This window comes from Culex quinquefasciatus, chromosome 3, assembly GCF_015732765.1.
Source record: "Culex quinquefasciatus strain JHB chromosome 3, VPISU_Cqui_1.0_pri_paternal, whole genome shotgun sequence".
Lineage (NCBI taxonomy): Eukaryota > Metazoa > Arthropoda > Insecta > Diptera > Culicidae > Culex > Culex quinquefasciatus.
The window spans coordinates 11289746-11315965 of record NC_051863.1 but is presented as its reverse complement, the minus strand read 5'-3'; the positions used below and the strand labels follow the sequence as shown (position 1 = coordinate 11315965).

Sequence of the window (26220 nt, the reverse complement as noted above, 5' to 3'; positions counted from 1 at the left end):
CTAGAGAAAAAAAAGTGAGAACAAGATTACGAAAAGGTGAGAAATGTGTTAGGATTTTATAGAACGGGGGTTAAGATTTAATAAAAGGTGAAATAGATAAAAAGAGAGAGAGAAAAAAGTTGGTGTGTATGCGAGAGTTAGAGTGTTTTTGGTTTATTTTGTGGGAGAGAGAGTGTGTGTGAGAGAGAAATGGAACTACTTACTAATTGTATTGCTATCATGAGTACTGTCTTCAGCGAGAATCGCCGGCCGCACAGATCGAACAGATCTTCTAGCGAAGGACCGAGTAATTCCATAACTAGTGCATTGTATTTGCCACAGGGACCAAAGTAGTACACCTCCGGTATACCTTCTGCTGGGTGGTCAATTTGGGGGTTTTGGTTGGTTGGCAAATGGAAATATATAACATAGTACACAACGATTAACAAAGTTTGAGGGGGCGGGGTTGAGTTTGATGAGAGTGTAATGGAAGGCGATCATATGTTAACGGAAAGTTTTCCGCAAATTGGTATTGTACTTTGTGAAGAAAGACGTATAATTTTACTGATTAAATCTTGTTTAAAGTTACAAAGTGCCCCATTTGACAATTGATCCCCAATGGCGTGAAAAACGAAATCGAAGGGGGAAATCCCAGGTTGGATCACCTCGGGGAACGCGTGGTGGGACGGATCTATAACCAGCTGTGCTGAATGTACTATTTAGTTTCGTTTCTACTCAAGGACAATATTTATCAGGGTCACTCTCTCTCTCCGCTCGGCGTTCGAAATGCTCGGCGTTTCTCTGAGAAGTAGGAAAAATGATAACAGTTTAATATCAATATCTTTGTGTCTACGCTTCTCTCGTTGCGGATTGTTCCATCGATTGATTCGCTCAGGGACTATTAAGTACGGGTCGGCTTACGGTGGTATAGTTTTAGGTTTGGTGAAGAATCTGCCTGGAACGCATTTTGCTTCGCGAATACATGGGAGATAAAGTAAACTCAAGGGGTTTGTTCCGGGGGTTTGCTAATGAAGGTTTAGTCAAGCGAAAGATGTGTGTTGTTTGTGGTTTAAAGTAAAAATAAAAAAAAGGAAACTAAAGTTTGATGGTAGAACAGAAAACAGAGGAATAAAAAAAAAGTTACATGTCTGATTATCTACACTGGATGGTATCTGGCGGCATATTGTTTCGAATGTTTTAGTTCCTAAATTTTTTAATGACAACAAAAACGAATGGGCATTTCTACTTTGATTTGTTGATAAACGCTTATGTTTGCTTATTGTTTTTGGTTCAATTTGCTGTATGGATGGTACCGAGCCCAACATAGAGGCCAGCACCATCGCACACTAAATCGTTCCGAATTCGAATCACAATCATATTGTTCTGTTAGACACAGTAGTAGGTGACGTTTCACGGCTCTCTAGCGCATCTAGTTCATGGGAAGGGGGCATACATACACACATACACACTCACAAACGCGCACATCAGTATCACGTGTATCGATTTGGTGTAACCAATGGAACCAGCAAAATAGTGACGAGCCAGTGAGTTTTAGAATCATGGGAGATTTGGAAAATACTAATTGCGGTGCCGACTGCTTTGCAAACGCACAAAACTTGCTTTCAGTCGTGAGCAACCGCGAAAACGGACAAACTTGAACCTTTGAAACTAGTAAAATAATTAGTTGTCAAACGAAAAGCGCACACTACAAGGGGTTAAGAGGATTCTCGGACTTGATAAAAAAAACAACAGAAAATTTGTTTTTGTTTTTCGTAAGCAAGGATCTACCATTGTAGTCGAACAAAGCAGCATCTACTATTGGTAACAAACGCACACTCACACGACACACAAACAAATAATGAACGAAAAATGGCACGATTGGATGTGACGAACGCTACTGTGAACGAACACAATGGGATATTTATTTACAAATCACAACTTAAAAAGAACTCCCCAAAAAAGGAGGTAATCACTGAAAAATGAACGAGAACGAAAAAAACGAACAGTATACAGAGGAAAGCAGTAACAGTAACGACTACAAATGAACACAAACAAAACTGATAAATCCAGGTAAGTGTAAACGAAACAAAAAAAAAACAAAACAAGAGTAAACAAAGGGTAAGAAACAAACACATAAAGGAAGAGAGAAAAAAAAACAGAAAAGAAGTACAGATGGATAGAACAGAAAAACGATCAAAACGATAAAAGAAGAGAAGGCGTATCATATATATAGTTTAAAAAAAAAGTATAGGGTGTTTGCCGACCCGTGACTTACTAGTTGCTTAGCTATCATCAGTACAGTCTTGAGTGAGAATTTCCTTCCACATAACGTAAAAAGGTCTTCTAACGATGGTCCCAACAGTTCTAGTACCATTGCATTGTAACGGCCACCACACGTACCTAGGTGATACACACGGGGGATCCCCTCGGGAGGAGACTGTGTATCTGGAAGAAGTGAGGGTTGGAGAAAAAGCAAGATAAACACACAGAGAGAACTGGGATGGCTGGCGGGGGAAGGGGCAGGTCACCGCGGCAAACATATTTGCTCTTCAATATTTCCAGCTAAGATATGAACGCACTTACGAGGATCGCGACGTAATCACAACGAACTGGAAGTCGGGACTGTAAGCATTTGCGGATTGGGAGGGGTTCCGCAATTTGATGCAAAGCAGCACAAGTTCCGGCGGTCCGTTGTGTGTTATTGGGGGGGCGTGGGCGTGGGCTCTAGGTAGCCAACTTGGTGACAACAAAAAGGCAAAAAGAAAAAGAAAAATGGTAGAAACAACAACGGTTCACTTACCATGTGATCCTAACAATTTGTAAAACCTATACTCTAAGTGCAGTTGTGGTGCTTTTGATTTCATTGGCTCCATTTTTATTGCTACGTGTTCATTGTTGTAGAGGTTCTTCCCTGCAATTGAAAGAAAGAAAAAATATATTGTAGTGTTATTTTGAACAGCAAGCTGCAAGTTAGCCCTTTGGTTGGCACACTCCCGACGATTTAACATTGCCTATCGGCACCAAACTAGCTTTTGCAAGTTTTTTCGGGTATCCTCTATACGGTGTTTTTGAATGTGCTGATTAATCAAAAACAACACAATTTTACCAAGTTCACGATGATGGTTCATATTTTGTGATGTCCTTGGGACCCTTTGGTAACACTATGCATTTTATGGATAGCTTTTAAAATATTCTGGGTCCTCTCAAGTGTCCTGGAATACGGATCTACGTCGAAAACATAATTGAATTGTGTTTTTACAGCGGTATTCCAGAACACTTTGAAAGACCCAAAACTTAAACAAAAAATGGTCCCAGGGATATCACTGAATATGAACCATAAGTATAAACATGAATTTATCATTTTATTCCGGAGGTAGACTCCAAGAACTGTATTCTAGATTATTTTGCAAAACCAAAAATAAAACAGAAATATTTGATATCAAAGCGTCTCGAGGCATCACTGAATATTGAGGACTTGATAGAATTGTCTTGTTGTGGTCCCTCCTTCCTTCTACTATGTAACCCACCAGGGTTGAAGAAGTTTAGCATTAAGCTAATAGCTAAATATAAAAAAAGATACTACTTTCTTCAATCTCATGATATCCGCTCACGTCATAAAACGAATCCATAACATTAAAAAAAACATCTGAGCCTTTTCAACTCCTTCTAAACACAACCCGATAACCGCGTTGACCTCTAGGTCAAAGTAACGGTCAGTGAGGTGGCAATTTTCTACATTTCCCTACAAACCCACGTGAAAGAAACCCCACAAAAATCGAATTGAATTAGCCCCCCCAAGCCTTAAACAGCTCATTTGAATTCCGACACACATATATATATATCAGGAGCAATCAAAACAGGACGACGACGAAGGGCCGGGGTAAAATGAATGCCATTAAAAAGCAAGCTGCTGCTGCCACTTGATTTTTAACTGCGATATAGCACGCAACCGCCCAAAATCTGTGCCATGAAGAGTGGCTTCTTATACTCGGAGATCCTTATCGTCGGACCTGCGGGGTCAAGGATTCAAACGGATTTCGAATCCGCCGGCTCGTGCAGGAAACGTTCCGCATTTCTTCTCTCTCAATAATAATAATAGGCTTTTTCGAAAACTCAATTATGGCGTAACATCGAAACTTTTCGCACATAAATTCGCTGCAAATCCGACGCGCGACCTCGTTTTTCTGTATGCGGAAGCTGCCGGTGTTACCCCGCCGGAATTAGGTGCCAACGCCGCATAAAGGACATTAACAACAGGTAACGGCTTACGTTTCCACTATCATGAGCCGGCTATCAGTCGTAAATCATGCATGGAACCGGACGAGTTATGGATCCCGGGGGTGGCGCTACTGGGTGACGTTAGTTTGAAGCGTATCTCGTATAATTAATCATGACTTGTGTGGTAATTGAATTCTGAACTACTTTTGATCCAGACCAAGAACAGCTTGGCAAGTTTGACCCCTACTAGAATTGATATTGGGTTCTTCTTTAAAAAACGAAGCTCTCATTTGGTTGGTACAATATCACTCTCAATGTACAAGACTCATGAGTTCAATACGGATAACCCATGGCAGCTTCAGCCGGCATCTTGTCAAACGGTAATTTCCCTGATGATAGATAAAATATTCTACGCGACCGAAACACATTTGATTGCCGGTAGCATTACCACATCTGAGTTGCCGGCTTCAGAACTGTAATGATAGACGCAGGAATAAAGTCTCGTTTATGTTGATTAAAGTATGCTTCTGACAAGGACACCCACAGCAGAGAAAACTGCAGAAATTGTGCTCCTGGCCTTGCTACATTACACTGAAAAAAAAAATCAATTCTCGAAATCGTGAATTAAATTCACGAATGCGAGAACCACGAAGGAATATATTCATGTTTATAGTGCAAACGTGGTTTATGGATGGTCCCCATACTCATGAATAAATTCATTCGTGAACTTAATTCACGATTACGAGAATCGATTTTTTTTCTGTGTAGATGAAAACTTTCTTTGAAAATTTGCATAAAACTCTCTCACCAGTTCTGTATGACCTGACAGCGAACTGTTTGTGATCTGCCCTTCCATATCATCAAACGTTCATAGCGCAGTGGTAAGGTATTGAACTACTAATGTGAGAGGTAGCTGTTTCAATCCTTGATCTAAAATTATTTTTTTCAAGCAAATAATATTTCATCCTCCGATAACGCTTCGCTTCGCTAGGAGACAGTGATTTTAGCGGATTTCAGACTGGATTTTCGTCATGTGATATGAGGATTGTCTAAGCCCAAGTTGCCGAGGAATCGATAATTGGGAATAGAACCAATTCCACCTGAACCAGATTCTCACCACCATGGCAGCCGTTCATTGCCGGCCGCTCCCATCTCCACCGCGCACCAGGGACAAGGAAAGGGATTCGGAAGACGGGAAGTGTTGATCTGCCACTATTTTCAGAGTTTTAAGGGAAAATCTCCACGGTATCCTCAAGTCAGCTGTCCCCTAACATGACAATTTTCGTGAGTTGCGCGTATCCACCGACAGATGGCAAGTGGACCTCGTCGGATTCCGCCCATTAAATACACAACTCAAAATTAGCATGGGAAACTTTTTTTCGTTACGGCTTTCGCGGTACGCTCCCTCCAATTGTTCAAGACTAATATTTTAACGTGGCGTATCTCTAAACAAGTTTTTCAAGAAAATGATTCCAGAATGCTTATTTTGTCGTTTCAAACCGAAACAAGGCAAAAACTATATTTATTAAAACTATTCGCCATTTTCAGATGTTTGTCTAGATCAGGCCTGCCTAACGTACGGCCCGCGGGCCGGATCCGGCCCGTGAAGCCATTTCATCCGGCCCGCGACGGTTTTTCAAAATAGTTCTATGACCGGCCATTAGGGCTGTTTATGAAATATGGAATAAATAAATTGATTGTCTTCATTAAAAAAATAAGCTTGAGATCATATTTTATCATATTAAAACAACATGCTTCGTTTTTGAATTTAATTCTTTTAAATTCTAAATCAATATTTTTAAACTAAAAATGCAAGAAAACAAAGTTATCAATTTCGTAAAATAGTGAAATTTATGAAAAAAAAACCCTGGATTGTTGTCTAAAAATGTACAAAAAGACACTTTATTTAAATTTCTTTCAGTTTTAACTTTGTTTACTAAAAATTGAAGTTTTTTCTATTTTTTTGAAATAAATAAGTAATCAAAAACTATTTTTTTTTTTATCTTGTTTGAGTTGTGATATTCAACTTGTATTCAATTTTATTCATTGTCCGATTCTTGGATTCAACTATGTCAGTTTGCCGTTCAAGAGCCAAACGACATGCGACACCTAGTGTTGAGTAGCAGAACAGAGCGAAGAATGTCGATTGAAATTTCCGCCCTTTGAGGTTATGTATGCGAATTCTGTTTTGTTAAATTTCAGCGTTCATAACAACTTTTGAGCAAAAATTCGATACTTTGTTAACTTTTGATGCTCTATCATTTTAAACAATATTATATTTTCAAAAAAAATATCTAATTTTTTGATTGCGTTCATTTATAGATGGCAAAAAGTTTACACTCGTACTACTTAAAATTTTTCTCAAAAGTTGTTCTAAGAGCTGTAAATTCAATTTTAAGTTTGCATTCCTATGTAACCGAACAGCGAAAATTTGAATCGTCATTCTTCGATGCTTTGCGCCATCTGTCGGAATTTTTGAGCTTTTAATCGCGATATAAGTCCTTCTCAAGTTACCAATGCTCCACGGTAAAGTGGAAAGCAGGGGATCGAACCCTGCCGTGAGCTTCACGTTTTTCATAAATTCCAAATTCAGTGAGTCCAGAACATTCTCGTTGGGAGCAGATGGGTATCGAACCCAGGACCATTCGCTCATAAAGCGAACACCGCCGCTCCTAATATTTCATCCTCTGATAACGCAAAAAAAAAAACATGAGGAGAGATTTCATGCAAAAGCATACAGATTTGTGCTTTCCCCAGTTAGGATGTATGCAAAATGGGTGAAAAGAGTCAACCGAATAACCTTCATAGAATTTTTGAACTTTTATTCCTATGGAACCAGCCTAGGTCAAACCGATTTGCATGATTTACTTCTCACCTCAACTAATCAGTAACGATGTGGAATTAAATTACTTCAATTCACGACACGGCACACGATTTAAGCGAAAACGACCAGATAATCTCGAGTAGAGGAGGTAGATGTGCCTTAAAAGCATACCAAAAAAAGCCGTGGGCCGTCACCTTAAACCTGTACCTACTGGCGTCTTACCCCACCCCAGAAGAATGCTCCAATTTCAAGTAACGCTAACGATGTGTCCAAATTTGCATAAACAAGACACGAAAGCTAACCGGCCCAGAGTTTCATTGGCGCGTTGCGTGTCAACGAAATGTTTTGTTACAATGCCAGCAGGCTTCTTCATTTAATGTCCAGTCCATGCATTGACTATCTCAGGTTATCGGCATGAATGTGTAAAGTCAGCATTTTCTTTACAACAGCTGTTACCTCGACGGCACAAACAACCGCGCGCGTTCAGCAATTCAAATGATTTGCACTTCAAAAAAGCGAAAAAGGTCAACAGATCGCATCTCTTACGTACTCGATAGATCGCATCCCGTTCATGTATATAAACTGGTACATCTGAACACTGCATCAGCAATCTCTAGCCGTATTGCAGATCACGATGGCATCTCCTCGATTACTTGTGACGCTGGTGATTTCCCTGCTCAGTCCGGAAGCAACCCTAGCGTTCGGCTGGAACTGGCTGCTGGGATTCGCCACGACTGCAAGTTCCACTACATCGTCAACCTCATCATCGTCAACATCGGCCGCCTCCAGCAACACTCCCAACAACTACCAACTCTCGATCGGAAACCGTCAAAATACCTTCGCCAACCTCACCGACTACGGTACGATGATATCCAACGTAATGATCAACCTAGCCCGGTTCAACGGAACCGCTGCAAGCGGTAACGACGCGGGCGCAACTCTGCTGGACGATGCAGTGCTATCGGTTGCCGAAGCATACCGCAACGAGTCGACCGCAGTCATCGCGGGACGACTTGCGTGGTTCAACGATCAGATCGCGCAAGCAAACCGAAGCGCAAGCACCGTACACCATCAACATATCAGCGATCTCGTGGAGGACTTTGCGCGCGATACCCGAGCGGGTACGCTCGGGCTTAGCAACGCAACCCGGGACTGTTTGGCCAGGTCGGTGCAGGTCGAAGACGTTATCCGGTCCGTTGAGAACCGCAGTGAAGGCGGATGTTTGAGGGCGAAGATACAGCGAATGCTGGAGTTGAGAGCGGAAGCAAGCAGTAACCTAACCGAGTTCCTTGAAAGCCAACAAAACGTAGAAGATCGTCTGGAGATTTGCGTTGACCTGCAGGATGACTTTGACGATGACATGAGCGACTTTTACAAAGTCGCTTGCGTCTCTTCGGTGAGATCCGGATCAAGGTGTGAATATTGAATACAGACAAAAGTAACGCAATCTTGCTTCCACAGATTCTCTTTGACGTTCAAATGGAAACGGCAAAGCTGGAACTCACCGCGGAAGAGCTGACGGCCGAAGCCGGGGTGACGGTGCGGCAGCTGAGGGCCGGACTGCTCGAGTGTGTGGTTGACGTAGCTAATTACGCCTTCGATGCCTCGATGAAGCTTCGCCACTGGATCAATGTTTGCAGCGCGGCACGATAAGTGGTGCATTACTCTTTGTCAAATAAACAAGATCGATGATTACAGTGACGACGTGCACACTATTTTCTTGAAAGAATACGAACATTGTTATGTTAAAATTAAAAATAGGTCAAGCTGTTTAAAAAAACATGTCATGGCAAATTCTCCTGAAACTGGCGCTGGATAATATAAATATCATTCAAGTGAGAAACAAACTTTAACTTGCAATTAGCCCGAGCAATCTGATAGTTTGAATTATCACTACCAATCTACTGGTAAACACACATATTTACTGAATAAATTAGAAATAGTCACGAACGTTGATCACATGGTCTAAAGATCGTCACACTTGGAGTGTTTAAGAAAATAATAATATATTTGACATTACGTTTACGACATGCAGTTTCAAATAAAAAATATAAACTAACAAATTACGAATTATTTGACTCAATTCACCAGAATTATAGTATTTTTTTCTATAAATGTATTTTTATTATTTTTGTAGTTTTGTATTCAGGGCTGTTAGAGCGAGTCCACGAGCAAAGCATACCCATCTCGCATCGACCTCACCAATCTGCCTGAAATTTTCAGGGGTTGTTTGTACATATAAAACTAGCAGTTTGTAGGGGACATCTGGGACTACCATCTGAGACTGAGAACGCTTTGGGTAAGGCATTTTTTTTATTTTTTTTTATTTTTTTTTATTTTTTTTTTATACTTGGACAATTTCAAATATGTTAGAAGTATTCTGCCGTTCTACGCATAATTGTCCCATGTTCAAAAAAGTGCAACTGAGAAAAATGCGATTGAAATTTTTCGACCGATTTCTGTGTTTCTACGCATAATTGTCCCGTGGGTTCCTATTCGCCCTATGTGTCCCTAATTGCCCCAGTTAGCAGTGTATCACTCTTATTTGTGATCCTCTTGCTAAACAACAGGTAAACACGACATAATGCTACATAAAACTAATGATTCCGTATAAGAAAATACTTGGTGGGACAATTATGCGTAGAAGTTAAACAATGGGACAAACAGACTTGATGTTGTTTTCAATGAGTTTCCGAACAAAGTACCCGATTTTATGTGTTTTTCTTAAAGAATACGACAAACTAAACTTAAAAATGTTAAAAAGTCAAAATCGTCTAAAAATGACATGGGACAATTATGCGTGGAACGGCAGTATTGGAGTTGTAATTTTGATTTAAAATATAATTAAATAAAACATTTTTGAAAAAAGAAATAGATTTTATTCACCCTATGATCAATACGTCAAATGCTGTATCAAGTAGGCGAAACCCTGTTTTAATCCTAATCCAACAAATTGTTAAAAAATATTTTAATTCATTCTAAATGGCATTTTTTCCAATCAAAATAACAACTCCAATACTTCTAACTTACGTGAAATTGTCAGAGGATTCCGAATATGACTAAATTGAGACCAAAAAGTGCCGTCTTCTTGGCCTACAGGGCAAAAACTAACGTTGTAAATTGTTTGTTCTAGAAATATTGAAAAACTATGAGAAAAACTGCGATTGGCCAAAAAGTTAATACCATAGGTTTATAGTGCATGAAATTACCTATCTTTTGACCTACAGGAGTATGGGTGTTGGAGGCTGTTGGAAAAAGATATTAAAGTTTTAAAAAAATCCATTTTTGACAGTAATTTGCAAAAGCTAAGAGAAAAAGTTAAACCAATCCTGGATGTCTATGGCACATTTTAAAGTGCTTCAAAAGACCTTTCGAATGCATCTAAGAGAATTGGAATTGATGAAGTTTTACGGAAATGCGAGCAATTTTAAGATTTTTTATGTTTTTTCGACCTCAAACTTCAAAGCTCGTTTTACCCCACTTGCCTTTATCGTAAAGGGCTCATATTTGGCATGAGTTCATCTCATGCATAGACAAACAAACGCTGAAAGTTTCATCCAAATCGGAGCACCTCGATACGACCTCTAGAACAAACCGAGCAATATTTACAAATACTGCCTCTTAAATAAACACTTTTACTTTTAGTGAATTTTTGGGTTGTAAATTTTTGCTCGGAAGACCCCTTAGATCCCATTTTTTGGTGATTATTTTATCATATTCGTGTTTCTGAGACAATTTCACATAAGAAACATGCATCAAAATTGTTATTTTCATCAATTTTAACCATTTAAAAAATGAAAGTAAAAAAAATCTTCGATTCACATTTATTGAAAATCAAGTTCGTTTCCAAGGATACTACATGACACCAGAAAAAGGCAGATTCTTAATTTTTTCTTTACTTTTATTTTTTGAAGAGTCAAAATGGATGAAAATAAGCATTTTTGTGCATGTTACTATCGTGAAATTGTCTCAGGAACACGAATATGATAAAATAATCATAAGAAAATGGGATCTAAGGGGTCCCCCGAGCAAAAATTTACAACCCAAAAATTCACTTAAAGAAAAAGTGTTTATTTAATACGTTTTTTTTTTTTTTTTTTTTAATTTATATTTATTCAAATTTCTTTTCCATGTACATTCATTCAGTTAAAATATTATTGAGTGTCCAATCACAAACGATGACTTTTCACCTCAATTTTAAATACTAGCAACTTTCATTTATTCATGAAATATTGTAGCTTTCGCTATTCAGTGATTTCAAATGTAGGAGGTCCTACATGTACAAAAGGGAAAAGGGATACCTTAAAACTAACTTATAAACTATTTTATTTAATACGTTAAACTGCCTTACCCAAAGCGTTCTCAGTCTCAGATGGTAGTCCCAGATGTCCCCTACAAGCTGCAGGTCGAAGCGAGTTGATATCTGGATGGAACATTTTTTTTATTTGAGTTTGAAAATTATGCTATTTTTTTCTAAAATGCCAATAACTCCCATTAGATTCAACCAATTGGGATGCTTTTTCCTGCATTTTGTTGCATTTTTTAAGCCCTTTCAGATGCATATAGAATTTTGAAATTAAATTGATTTTTGCCTAATTAATAGCCTTTTTAAGATTTTTGACGCTTTTGAACCACCAAACTTTGTGTCCCGATTTGCCCCACTTCCCGTTGACCTAGAGTGCTCATATTTTGGCCAGATGCTAGTTTTATATGCACAAACAACCCCTGAAATTTTCAGGCAGATTGGTTAGGTCCAAACGACGTCCCATACAAAGGGGTATGCCTTGTTCGTGGACTCGCTCTTAAATCATTGTACTTTGTATGAGAGTACGGGTGCGAATGACTCATAGGGTTAAACTGCACCTAATAAAATCAACAACAATCACTTGTATCAGAGTTGTTGTTGGAGTCGGATGTAGAGGGTCCGGTATTTTTGGAGAACTGTAGTCCTGACTCCGACATCAGCTTCTGGAGATTTAGCAACTCCGAGTATGAGTCACTAAATTTTCAGAAGCTGGTGTCGAAGTCGGAATTTGAGTCACTTGAAAGACACAGCCCTGCACGGAGAAAAAAGAGTTGCTAAATTCATGCCATGGCATTTGAACACTTGGTTGTGGTTCCATATTTAATAACGCTTGTTCACGAATTTGGGAACTTTTTTTTTCTCCGTTTGTTTGTATTTCTGTACACTCAAAATCAAAATTATCCTTTTTTCAAGTTCACCCGTTGATTTTGACATACCCATTTGAAAGGGTGACGCCGGGTGAACTTGAAAAAATACAGAAAGTATCCTTTTGAAGGATACTTCTGATTTTGAGTGTAGAGCTGCTAAAAAAACATTTGATTTTTTTAATTTTAAAATTTAAATTTTTAATCACGGTGTATTTTTTTTTTTGAAGATATTTTTTCGATTTTATGGGATTTTTCTTCAGAAAAGGCGATGAAAATTGATGGGTTTATGTTCATATCCATCAAATTTGTTATGAATATGCCCCAATAGACACTACGTTATATATTTGACCTCCAACAAAAAGTTGGGTGGTTTCCCCCCCCCCTCCCCCCGATTCAATCCCCACATCCCCGAGGGTGGAGCCGTAGCCATGGTCACACGCAGAACCCCCCCCCCCCCACCCTCCATTCATCTTTTTGCTCGTTTTAATTATCCTTTACCGTCGGCGTCAAAAAACTGTCACACAGCAGTTAATCCTGGCAGCGGAAAATTTTCACAGCGAAAAAAGAAACCCTCCACATAATTCGAGCGTGGGCGTGTAGATTCCGCTGGCCACTCTCAAGGGGTCCTCGACGCGGCGCTTTTCATCATCTTCATCGCGCCAAGCTTGCAAAATGGAATGGGGGGAAATCCGACAAGGACAAGTGCCACCAAATTTCGACAGCTTTTTCACTTCGTTGGAATCCTTGTTTGGCGAGACTCTACAAAGCGGCTCTTGGGTATACCGATGGAAAGCTACCCTTGAAAACGAAATTAGGTGATAAAATAGAAACAATTATCATTGACGCGATCATCGGTTCGTCACATCAACCATTGCAAATAGACCAAGTGGCGTTCAGGGACTTGTCAATGTTTCCATGACACAACGAAAACCTTCGCCAATTATGAATATTTATGATTTAGAAGTGAGTATTGCATGGTGGAGACCACCACGAGCCACACTTGTTCTAATATTGGTCTTTTATTACAATGCTCTCTTGAAGTTTGAAGTCGTTCGAAAGCGATAAAAGTGAAATGTTTAGAACTGAGACGTTCATTTCTTAATTTGACGCGATGACTAATCTACTGTTGGTTTGGTGTACCATTCTGGTTTCGTTGAGTGTAGTAAGCCATTTGGAACATTTAGATATAAGATTTGCCAAACTATAGTTCAAATCTCTCACAGGCAACTGGAAAACTATCCAACATTACGATTTCTATCGGAAATCGTTACAATACGCAAGTTGGAGCGACCGACACGGGCACCAACATCACGGGATTGACAATAACTCTTTCGAGATGGTCTGGTAAGGTATCGCTCGCCGGTAGTGGAAACCAGATTGAGGTATCCAGTTTCGGCAACGATTCCACTATGATTCGGGTGGGTTATGGACAACATCTCACCAAGTTGAACGAATCCAGCAGTTCCGTTGAGCTTCCTGCACCAATTGAACCCACCAACAATACCATTCCAAGCCGATGGAAGCGAGAGACGGGTTTCCTCCCGATACTTCCAGTGACTGCAACGCCTTTCGTCCCTTCGGTTCCAGCAGCTCCTGCAATCCCAATACCAACTATGAACAGCAACTACATTTCCATCGGTGGCAAACTTGTCGCTTTGCCGGAGTCCATCACCAAACTAACCGCCAACACCTCCATCGGCACCGGATCGGCAGTCCAAAGCAATACCATGCAACAGCCGTGGCAGTTCCTCAAAACATTGATGGAACGGCGACCATCGAAGATATTAGATCCCGTCGTGGACTTCCTCGCCACAAGCTACCTCTCAACGGGCAAAGTAATGGTCGACGGCGCCCTGACCGCGCTCAACAAAACCGAGGCCTTCTTCTACAACATTGGCAACTCCTCACTGAACTACGCTACGGATCAGGTTTCGCTCGGCCTACAGGGCGTCACGCGCTCCTTCAACGACCTGACCCAGATGAAGCGAACCTGCGTCGGCGGAGCTCCCGAAAATGCCGGCCGCCGAGTGATGGAAAAGGCGACCGGATGCGTCCGCGAACGCCTGGACGAGGTGATTGGGATCGTGGACCAGTTCCGTACCAACGTTGAGGCTACCGAAGGCGTCTTCAGCGGATGGCTGATAGAGATGCAAAAGTGCAATGCTAAGAATTTTCCAACTTTAGCAGACACGGAGCTGGATGCCGCTCAGCGAAAGTGTTACGCGGAGGCTCTAGTAAGTCCAACCGGCAAGGTCGTTGATATCCCTCTGCGTTGGACAACTTTGGCGTCACGAATCAGCACCGCCGTAACCACCTTCAAGGCGCAGCTTGGACTCTGTGCCGGGAAGGTGATCCTGGAGGTTGCCGCTGTAGCGAACGAGCTCGGCTCCAAGATCACGTCCTGTGCGTTACGGTTGATAATCTAAAGCGAAAAATAAACCTACTCCCCAAAACTCCGCAGAATCCCACCTTCATATCACACTTACCCAGCCTCAGCTCGCCAAAGTTGCCGCAGCCGATCTTCTTGCCGACGCGAAAGTTCGGGCCGACCATCAGGACGCCGGACGACGAACTGACCGAGTGGCGTGCGGAGTACATGCTGCTGCCGCCGCCCCGGGTGGTGCCACCGCCGCCTCCGCCACCACCACCGCCGCCGCCCCCGGCCGTCGTCGACGTTCCGGCACCGGGAACTCCACTGCAACAGAGAAAACAGAGAAGGAAGAAATGGTTAGACAAATGTGTGGTTGCAAGGTGAGACAGTTTGGTGACCTTTTGATTCGAATCTTGAAAGGATGAGATGGTGGTTTATATTGAGTCAAGGTCTCGAGACAAATTTGTCCCGTCGGCATAATGGTGTGGCATTGATAAAGAGCTTTCACCACGAACGCCCACAGTCACGTGTACTCAGTGGTCTAATCCTACAAGCTGCTAAATTTAGACTATTTATTTGCCGTGCTTTGGAGCTATTTACCCACGCTTCGGAATACAGACCAACGAGACAGTGGTCCGGTTGGTATGTCGCTGGTCACACGCCGATACGTGCCATCGACTGGGGGAACCAGAGGAGTTAGGAAAGTAGCAAACTAAAAATGAATCATTCTCGTTAGTGGTACCGTTTTGGCATATGGTAAGCAAAAGCATCGTTTGAGTGATGATTTTATCTCATACACCTTTCTATGACTAGAATACAGGACAGAAGATTCCCTATGACATGAAATGCTGCTTAAAAGAAGCTTTTACAGCAAATGAAAACCCCTTGAAATTTTAAAGCATGGTCTTGCCCATTCAGAATGCATGCTTGCTCTGGAAAGTTTGTGTATATTTGAACTCGTATTTGCACATAGATGAACTCTTTCGGATGGCAAACTAACAAGCAACAGTAACTTGGCAAGAAAATTGGACTTGTGGCCTGAAGCTCGAGATGCTAAATTTACCAAGTTGGATGATTTTAAACGCATAAAACTTAATGGTTTCATCTATTTCACAATATGTAAACTTGTAGATTGTGTCACATTCCCCTGAAAACTTTCCAAGAATAAACCATCTCCCGAAATGCTTTTTCACATTTTTGTAAATGCCCTCTACTGTCCAATGTTTTTTTTCGATTTTTTTTAATATATTTTTTTCCTTGTTTAAGTCTGTTTGAGCAACTGTTGTTTTACGAAATAACATAACAAGTCTCTTGATATCAGTATTCTTCTTTTTTTTGTATTTTGATTTGCATTCAAACATTGACTATTGCATATTTAACCTTAGATTTTTTTTAAATCAAAAACCCCTAAAAAAATCTTTTTCCAAAACATTGGTCAAGTTTCATAAAACAAGTTAAATCCCCAAACCCTTCTTTTTCTAAATGTTGTTGTATATTTGTATATTTAAAACTAAGGCGACGAAGTGTGCTCCTTCGTCACGCAGTAGAAGGGAATTTTTTCTCTGCAATACATTTTGAAGCTCAAAAACTGTTTGAGTTAGTAGTTTATTTAACCTGATGCATACAATATTTTTTGAAATTCCGAAAAACACAAAATTGAAAAGTATTAATTTTCGATACAAGTGCTGAAAAGTTCAACTTTTCAGCACCCATTTTCTTGCGATGAAAAGAATTATTTTTCGATTCTGTTATTTTTGGTAGAGAAAGACCGTTTGTCGTTGGAGAATGATAGGAAAAGTAAGTAGTTTTTTCACGATGGAACTGCATTTTTTTTTTAAACAATTTTTGAGATTCGAGTTTCGCGTTGAAGAGAGTTAATTTTAAAGTAAAACTTTAAAATCAGCACTCTCGGTTGTTGAAAAAGGAGAAAAGAAGTGTTTAAAAAAAAGAACTTCAAATTTTTCTAAACATTATGGACTTGGTAGTTTGACATTTTTGCAATCAATGTTTCGAAAAATATTATTTTTGGGGGACAGCTTAGGCTATGTTTTAGATAAGCATTAATATTAAAATTTACTATAATTTAGACAGCGTAACTTGTTGCGACTTAAAACCTAATGATTTAATTTAAAACAATAATGCAGGTGGCAAAATATAAAAACAAACAACAAAAGATAAGAAAAAAAATTAACTTATGCAGAAAATGGCGAAAAATATGAAAAATTAAGAAAAAAAAATAAAACAAAAGAATTCAAGTATTGGTCAGGAAGTCAAACAGGAAAGAAATGAAAAAAAATGTACAAAAAGGGCAGTAGAGGTTTGAGTTAATGAGATGATCAAACTTATTGCCTCTATTAATTGTGGTTTGGTTGAGCGTTTAAGCAGAATGCATTACTGTGAATACAAACAACTCGTCTCTTTGTATTCACAGCCTCTATTAAATTTTGATCAAAAGTTTGTTCGAATAAATAAATATTAGATTTAGCAAAGAAGAGAGCATTAATGGAAGTAACATTTGTTTAGCTAAGATTCTATTTTTTCAAAGTTTTTTTTTCGGGCATGATAAATGTTTTAAAATGAGTTTTATGAATCACTGAAATAACAATCTTGAATTGAATCGAAACTAATACATAAAACTTTAGTTAAAATTAGCCATTTTTTTAATGACTCAATGAGATTAATTCATAAAATGTAAAAGGCATTACATGATTATTTTTTTTATTTTGTGCAAAGCATCACGAATTGTAAGCATCTTTTGCGGACATTACCTGAAACTTAAAACAAACTAAAAATAACGTTACCAGATGTAGAGTCTCATAGCGCGATGTTCTGCTCAGTTTTCGCACAATATCTTAGCGCCCAAACCGTCTTTTATAGGCTCTTTTCTGCACATTTGCCTTCACCCAAAAAAAACACTGCCGCCAATGATTTGTTGTGCCGCTACTTCTGCACCACGTGCCACTCTCCCACAACGTGACTGTTTTCACTCTTTTCAACCGTGTTTGGTGCGTTAATGTTCAACGTGCACATTATTGTTGCTGTGTGCGAAAGCCTTCCTGTGCAGGTGCGGAGAAGGTATTTATTCTATTCACTTTGTCGATGTTGTTTTTTTTTTACTCATTCAGGTGCATGTGCAAGCAGCAGCGGTCCGAACGTGTGTGTGCGAGAGACTTTTTTTTGTGTCAGGTGCAGAAAAATAAAAATTAAATAATAACAAAACTTTATATAACTCCCACATAAAGAGAGAGAGACCCCAGAAACGATTGATGGAACGAACGAATCGCGGAACACTCGCGAAAATTTACGAAATGTGGTCAATTTTGAGAGGACATCAACAAACCATCAAAAGTCCCCCTTGCTATTTAAATGGATATTTGAATTTTAAAATTATAACTTATAATTTTATGTAGTCTTTTCATAAAAAAAATCTAAACTTGTTTCTTGTTTACTTCTCATATACAATCATTGTTGATCTTTTTTAAACTACTTTTGAATCTGAGTTAACTACAATTTTTAAATTATTTTTTTGCCCATAATTTCTCCCCACTATTACAGCATCCCCCCACCACCACCACCAACAACAACGACACCAGCAGAAATTGTGCATGATTGCTATTTTCACTTGCACTTTGGTTCGGTAAATTGAATTTTCCCAGCGCCTCCGCGTGCGGTGGCGTCTTTCGATTAGCCCGTATTGATGGATTTATAATTGGAAATGTGCCGCAAAACACCCGTGGGCAGATATCGATATCAACTGACCCCGGGGCTCCAAGGCCAACGACGGGCCTTTTACTGCTTTTTAAGTTTATATTAGAGCGTGGAATTTCTCGGAGTTACAAAGTTCCCGGGAAATTTGAAATTTAACGAAAATTATTCTGATCCTGTTTGTGATCAATATGTTGCAACAGAATTGTATAGAACAGCAACTTTAATGCCCAAAATGAGTGTCATGCTTGTAAAAAATGATGCAACTTTGGGAAAATATTATGAATTTTCTTATTTTTTTATGCTGTCTTTCAAATCGTACCAAATCAAAAAAAAAAATATTAGTATTTTTTGTTGAGAAGTATTTTTTAATCAAAGTGTTTGGACAGTGCAAATCTATACTCCACAACAATAAAATTGGTTTTAAATTTGTCTCAGTGGCGATAACGTTGAAATGAAAAAAATATAGCATGCAGAAACAATGTTTTCATGGAAAATTACTTATTTCAGAACAAATATTTTCAGCTTGTGAATAAATAGACAATCATTGAATTTCGTTTCGTTTTCGTTTCGTTTTACGGAGCAAGGTGGGGGACGCGGCCTCAAGTCAGTCCAAGTCCGGTTTCTTGTGGAAAAAAGGGTAGTGGCCGAACTAGTATTGCATACCAAATGAACACCACCGGAAGATATAGGGGATCGGGAGGGGGGAGGTGAAAGAAAATTAGTGTTGATGTGAGTAGTAAGAACTTGGATGATTTGAGCAGTTACGGTAATCTAAGTTTAACACTGAATAAAGAAAATCTGAAATTGTGATTCAAAGTAAGAAGGCCCGGAATAAATTAAATTATTAGTTAATTAAATAAGAAAATGTAACTAATCGGAGATCTATACAAAAGAAACCTATGATGTATTCCAAATTTAAAGGAAATAAAAAATACTAGAGAAAAAAAAAGATGAAAACTAACTGCCGACCTGTCACGTCCGTCAATAGTCTTGTCGTACATTACAACTAGAAACAGATCTACCAATGAAATGAAATGAACACTTCGTTCAAATCAACTAATCATTTAAGTCCAATTATTCATCTACGGAAAACTATCTAACTTTAATCAACAACCTAAACTAAACTGTCTGAAAGTAAATTTAATCTCAAATCCCCGAATGTTTTATTATAACGCCAAATAAGGTAAAGGATCTTGTTTTTAAACCAGTCTTGCCGCTTCCAAAACCAATAAACATAAATTAACAGTTCATAAGTTGAACACTAGTAATTAAGACGACTATTTCATGCCATTCATTTCATTAGGGCATAGAGCTTTGCAAACAAGAGTGCATCTCTATTATACCTTATGTAAACTGTCATTTGAGTGAAGGAGACACACTCCTGTTCACAAAACCCATGCGCCCTTTTGAAATGTTAGGCTCCATTTGATCGTCAAGGCTCCAGTAGACCCTCGATTCGCAACAATGGTCGATACAACCATAATCCGAAAACCGTTAGTTCAACAGATTAACGAATTTTGTCCGATATCATCGCACTATTGATTGACCGAGACTCTATGGAAATTTTGACATATCAAAATGCTACGTAATAATTTTTTTTAAATAAATTTCAAAATCTATTCTATCCTACAATGCCTAGAAGAGGCCTCTGTTTCTGTTGTGAGTAAGCGCTGGTTTCAGAGTTCATTTTTCAATTTAAAAGGGGTGGGAGACGACTAATTTGCTTCATGAACTCCTACTCGGCCTTGGGACCACCTCTTAAGACACTGATGGCTCCTAGCTAGGAATTAAACCTAGACACAGCGTCGAGGCCCGCTTCGCATGGCAAAAATGTTGGCTGGGGGGAAGTGATATTATCACGAAATTTTATTTTAAAGCCAACATTGCTAACGGCGTCGAGGTCCTTACTCATGCCCAAGGAATAAATAGACAATCATTGAATTTGCCATAAAAATCTAATTTCTAGCGCTACTTAATTTGAAATACTATTTTATGAAAACAAACTCAAAACTTTACACTATTTGAAGCGAGTTTTTGAAATATGGTTGCATTTTTTGGGTAATTTTCATATCATTTATCATGGTTCCATTTATGGTATGATTTTAGTTAGATGGTTATATGTTCTTATAAATTAATTAGATTAAAATAATTTTTACAGTGTAAAAGTGTTTGAAACTAAATGATATTTTTTTCATATTTAAAAATTGTAACCCCGAGCAGACGGAAATAACTTGGGAATAACATTTTTTGATATTTGACAATACTAGGCCAATAACATTTTATGTTATTTATAACAAGATATGTTATTCGTCGTTATGATTTTTTTGTTATTGAATTGTTATTGTAATAACAGACTGATAACAATAACAGTTGTAGGTATTCTTCCATAACAAAAAATGTTATTCTAACGTTGTTTTGGCTTTCAACCAATATCAGACCAATAACAAATGTTGTTATGATAACATAAACTGTTATTAAACCCTTATGCAAAAATGGATTTTTCAAGAAGATTCCATAACCAGTTATTTTAACAATATTTGTTATTGAAATAGCATGCATTTTGTTATTACCGTCTGCCCGGGACTTCAAACAGTTATTTCTCGAATGTTTTAAAACAAATTCTTCTCGAACAACCCATTTTGAAAATTGTGATTATATAAATTAAATTTTCATCCAAGAAAAACCAAAATGGTGAATATCTTATTTTCAAATGATATAACAAAAAAATCGTTAAAATAGGTTGTCGAAAATAAAGCAGGTAATATTCATTTTCATTTTTTCCGGGAAATCCCGGGACGGGAAATTGGACGCTCTAGTTTATATTGAAAGAAAGAAAGCAACACCTAGGAACAACTAGTCAAATCATGACTTTTTTTCAAAATGCGCTTTATTTTCCTTTTTTTATTTTCTTTTTCTTAGTGGAGTTTTCCCTATTTTTAAAACGAGGAAATTTAAGAAATAGGAAAATAAATATTGTCGGGACAAGCTTTTTTTTACGTATCCTCTTTTGAAGGGAGCAATTCTCTCAGATTTCGGTCGTTCGATTTTTTTTGTAATCAAGCTGAAACCTTTTTGGGCCTATAGAAAATTTTCTCAGCGGTTCAAAAATATTTTTTTTTTCAAAAGTGGGCAAACATGTGCACTAGTTTAAAAAAAAACTAATAACTGCGGCTATTTTCAAAAAAGTTACCTAAAAATGGCTATAACTTGAAAACGATGCACTTTATTAAAATTTCACTGAAGTACTTTTTGATTGCAAATTTTTGAAAAAAATCAGTATTGATTCAAAAATGCATAACTCGTTCAAAGATTTTTTGCACAACCTGAAAATTTCTGAATAGTTGGCATTTGATGTCCCCTAAAACATATAAAAAATAAAAATAGTGTTTTTTGCAAATCAAGTTTTAGAGACAAAATCATTTTTTTGCCCAATACACCAACTCGATCAAAAAAATCCTTCAAAAGATACAGATTTTTGAATTTTCGTACATCATATGGAAAATAAAAAAAAATAAAATTAATAAAAAAGATCGATTTCGTAGAGAACTGCTCAAGGGAATCCTGAAATATCCTAATAGGCGTCATCCATAAAGTACGTCACGCTCTAGGGGGGGAGGCGGGGTTGTCGCAAGCGTGACAAAAAATTGTAACCCCGAGCAGACGGAAATAACTTGGGAATAACATTTTTTGATATTTGACAATACTAGGCCAATAACATTTTATGTTATTTATAACAAGATATGTTATTCGTCGTTATGATTTTTTTGTTATTGAATTGTTATTGTAATAATTTTGGCCAATTTTATCGTGACATACTTTATGGATGACGCCATATAAGCTTACATATTTTACGTTGAAAGCTCACACAACATAGTATTTTGACGATTTAATGATATTTTTTTTAATTTTAAATAGGGTTATACCATACCATACACTTGTCTGCCTGTGTGGATCAATTGGACAGGCACTGGACTTACAATCCAGATGTTTCCGGTTCGAATTCAAAATTCAAAATTTTCAGCAAAAAAAAAGAGCTCGGGGATTTTTTAACAGGCTGCAGAGGCAAACATCCCCATTCGAATGTAACGTTATCACATCCATTTTCCTGCACTTTTTTTAGGTATTTTAGTTTTAAAATTACTTTTTTTTACCTTAATATGATTTTTGGGGTAATTTTCAAACGAATTTAGTAAATTTCTGTGTCTCCGGCTGTTCCAAACAAAAGTGTTATAAATGTATTTGAAAATGTGTATCTTGAGCCAAGTTCTTCAGATCAATTTGGTGTCTTCTGTAAAGTTGTCGGTTATGCTCTAACCTGATTTTTTTTTAATCGCCTAATTCTTTAATCAACTAAAAGGTCATAAATGGTTTGATGTTTAGCAACATGTTTGAAATCATGGGTAAAAAAAATTACTTTAAATGAAAATTAATCTTGAAGTTTCCAAAAATCGTGCAGCGACTTTCACTATTATTTGAACGTGAAAGAAACATTGATGCATTTTTGGAGTTTCGCGTCGGCTACAAATCGAATTAGGGACATTAGATTATCACAGCTTACAAAACAAACTCAAATGCCAAAGCGTGCAAAGTGCGACCACGTGCTTCACATGAATGGGGCAATAATCGGCTTAGGCAGAATCGGTCAAATCGCAAAAGCAAAACTAAATCAATACTATATTGTTTTTCTTCTAATGTTTACCCGACCTTTACCTGAAGTGAGTAATCTTTATTGGACGAAATTTCATTGGAACACATAACATTTGCCGAGCCCACAAACACAGCTGATGGTTCTCTTCCGTCAGCCGGGTGATATTGAATGATGCACACTTAACCCCATACACAAACGTACAATCAAATCTTCACCACTACCTTCGGCATACGCATTAGTTTTATTCCCACGAAACTTGGTGTTATCCCATTGCGACTGATGGATTTATTTGATTTTTGAAATTATTAAGATTTTTTATTGTAAATATGAACTCAACTTTGTAGTACGTAAATAAAATTGATAACACATAACAAATTGAATAAAAAAATCTACTGTAAATAATAATATTTTAACAATTCCCTCTGTTTTGCTAACACTGTACCGGCGTCCTTCTTGATCGCCTCTTCCATCGCGTATGGCAACAAAACGTGAACGTGAAGCAATATTTTCAAAATAATATAATTATCACGAGAAAATTTATTTATACCACCAGTCTCGCTCTGCCCCGCCGTACACGTCAAACCGAGCGTCGAAACAAAAAAAAAAGTGTGCCTATTTAGTTCGAACTAAAAATAAACAATCAGCTAATACTAGACACCGTCAACAGTCACACACCAGCGCAGCACTTAACTGATAACGGCCGATGAAACACAGAACCGTCAGATGGCTTGTTTCACGCGGCTTGTTTTATTCATTATCTTTGCCGTGTGTAGTGTAGGTCTTCAATCGTTGCCCATTCTGCGCACTCGATGATTCGACAACATTATCAACGTCGTGCATTTAGTATTGATTTGTGCGATGACGTGCGGGGCCGAGTAGATAAAAGTGTTCGCGTAATGCTAATTTAATCAACGTAACTTGAAATTTAGCGAATGCGAGCGAGGAGTAGTAGATCATCTTTATTTTATTTTCTATTTTTTTTTTATTCGATTTTATTAAATTGAATTTCAAAACAAACTCTTCAAAAATTTGTTTGAACAAAAGCATACGTATGAAAGTCAGAAACTTTTCAGAAAGTTTTCATGATTTTGCTTCAAAGATATTCAATAAATTTATACAAAGATATTTATTTATTTATAACTCGGTTAGAACAACCTAATCTAACACAGACGCAGCCATTTCGATGGAAGCATGCTGGAAAGTCTTAGGGTTAAATTACGCCAGCCAGCCCTACTGCGTTGTGTTTACCACAGTGAGGATTCTGAGAAAGGATCATATTACGCAGAATCTACAGGCGAGGAAGGATGCGTGGACATACCGTACCAAACGCTCCCTAATTATAACATTTGTAATTCATACAAAATTTCAGTTTTTCTGTTTAAACAGCGCACTTTTGCACCTAGCTCTCGCACACAATCGGCCACATGATACCCTCAACTAGCAAACTGCACGGCAAAAACTCCATTCGTACCCACAAACTGGTTTCTTGAAAAAACCACTTTCGCGTGCGTTCGATGTCCGCGAAATGCACAAAACACTTTTCAGAGGATGCAACGCGCAACACTCTTTCACGCGCGCAGCCAACGCTCCATTACGTACAACCACAAATCGACCCTGCTGCGGCCGTTTCTTCCTTTTCGGTTTCTTCCGAGACCGATAAATTTTCCTTTCCTTTTCACAGGTCGTCGTCGCCACCACTTTGGTGGAAAAGCTTCATCTCCATCACTTCTTTTTCGCTTAAAGCCTTTTTTTTTTCCTCTTAATTTTCCTCTCCCGTCACAACACACACAACAATCTTCGTAGAGCTTGGGCTAGTAGTGTGGAAAAGTGCACCAAATTTCTCCTAATCACACACCCCCGGGCGGACGCCGATCGCGGGCATTCCACAAACTTCCGAAAACCCGAACCGAACCGTACCAAACTTCAGCTGCAACTAATTTGATTTCACCGTCAGGTGATGGAATGAAGTAGCTGCGACGAATCGCGTGGACTACCTTATCTCGGGGAAGCTTCGTCGTGAACTGTCACTCGTTGCTTGCAGTAGCGCAGCACTGATTCTGACAACCCCCCCGTTGGGGAACGCAGCGGTATCAGTGATTAGGGTGCAGCGAGGTCCCTCCGATTACGATTCGCGCGCGCACTAGTGATGTAGTGGAGAATTACACATCCAGGTTTGGGGGGGTTGTTCAACGGTGAAGATCCGACAGCGAACTGATTCCAAGTGGCACGTTTTTTCACTCTCGAACCAATTACGCGACGAACCAACAACGACAACAACAACAACATCAACAATAACAACCAGTTCGTCGTCGTCGTCGTCGTCGGCTGGGGCAGCAGCACATTGGAATAGTAAACTCGAACATAACTGCTACACCCAAATGAAAGTCCACTGACAACTGTTACAGTTGCTCGAAAAAGAGATTCGTCGGTAAATAATTAAAAGATATTTACGGACTGTTAGTTGCAGAACTTGCTAGTTTACCAAAAAAAAATATATTATTTTTTTTCGAGAACTCGGGAAAAACTTGCGAGCGCTTTCAAATTCAATTTAGGAACAATCAGAATTAACTGCCAGTTTATAGTTATACGGAAAAAAGTGTTCCGGAAATCATGCAAATCGCATCGTGAATTTTACTTTGCGAATTTTTGAACTATAAAAATTGGGCACGAATTATCCAGGAGTCGTGAATAAATATTCATGACTTTCCATGACCAATTTCACTCGTAAACGTGAATAATGTTTATGATTTCATGAGATGGACGAATGCAGCCTTAAAAAATAATCGAAAAATTCCAGCCACAAATCTGTTCCATAAATAAACAGGCGGTTGAACTGGTTAGCGAAAAAACAAACTTGATAGTTCGAGCGAAACTGTTTTTGATTGATCAAGTTCACTCGTCATAAACATGAGCAAAAAATCCTAGGCAGGAATATTTTGCACGAATTTATGCACCTTTATTCATGAAAACGTGGAAATTTTCATGAAATCACGAAAAGTATAATTCACGAATTCACGAATAAAATTTTACGATGTGAATTTTGTGCATGCATAAAAAATCGTACAATCATGCATATTTTCCATGAAAGTTTAGTCATGACTTCATGAAAATTAGTCATGAATAAAATTAATGAATTCATGATTTTTTTTTTGCACGATTACATGCACAGTAAAAAAATTCCGTGTAAAATCGCATGCAAAAGCTTGCACATCACCTTTGTGAGAAAAAGCATGTAATATTGCATGAGAAAACATGTACACAAAAAGCATGTACGCAAGAAAAAAAAAAGATTTCACACAC

General features: G+C 38.4%; 3 protein-coding genes across 9 annotated transcripts in view; 2 read left to right on the top strand and 1 right to left on the bottom strand.

The window, feature by feature from the left end:
- Positions 1 to 25112, bottom strand: part of LOC6041217 (casein kinase I) — a 65431-nt gene extending 40319 nt beyond the window's left edge. For 2 of the 7 annotated variants that reach the window (XM_038260398.1, XM_038260401.1), the window contains exons 1-5: positions 24392 to 25106; positions 17366 to 17620; positions 14680 to 14888; positions 2780 to 2890; positions 2255 to 2424 (exon numbers count right to left, since the gene is read on the bottom strand). In XM_038260398.1, the coding sequence (XP_038116326.1) occupies positions 2255 to 2424; positions 2780 to 2890; positions 14680 to 14888; positions 17366 to 17382 (507 nt within the window). In that variant the 5' untranslated portion in view covers positions 17383 to 17620; positions 24392 to 25106. Of the gene's footprint in view, positions 1 to 203; positions 356 to 2254; positions 2425 to 2779; positions 2891 to 14679; positions 14889 to 17365; positions 17621 to 24391 lie in introns of all 7 variants that reach the window. The other 5 variants (XM_038260404.1, XM_038260400.1, XM_038260403.1 and 2 more) reach the window with 5 other exon arrangements.
- On the top strand, positions 7644 to 8779 carry LOC6041218. Its single transcript, XM_001850459.2, has 2 exons — positions 7644 to 8417; positions 8483 to 8779. The coding sequence occupies exons 1-2, from the start codon at positions 7656 to 7658 to the stop codon at positions 8672 to 8674; spliced, it is 954 nt and encodes a 317-aa protein (XP_001850511.2). The 5' UTR covers positions 7644 to 7655; the 3' UTR covers positions 8675 to 8779.
- LOC6041220 lies at positions 13305 to 14646 on the top strand. Its single transcript, XM_001850460.2, has 2 exons — positions 13305 to 13355; positions 13417 to 14646. The coding sequence occupies exons 1-2, from the start codon at positions 13305 to 13307 to the stop codon at positions 14617 to 14619; spliced, it is 1254 nt and encodes a 417-aa protein (XP_001850512.2). The 3' UTR covers positions 14620 to 14646.
- Positions 25113 to 26220: the final 1108 nt, after the last annotated feature.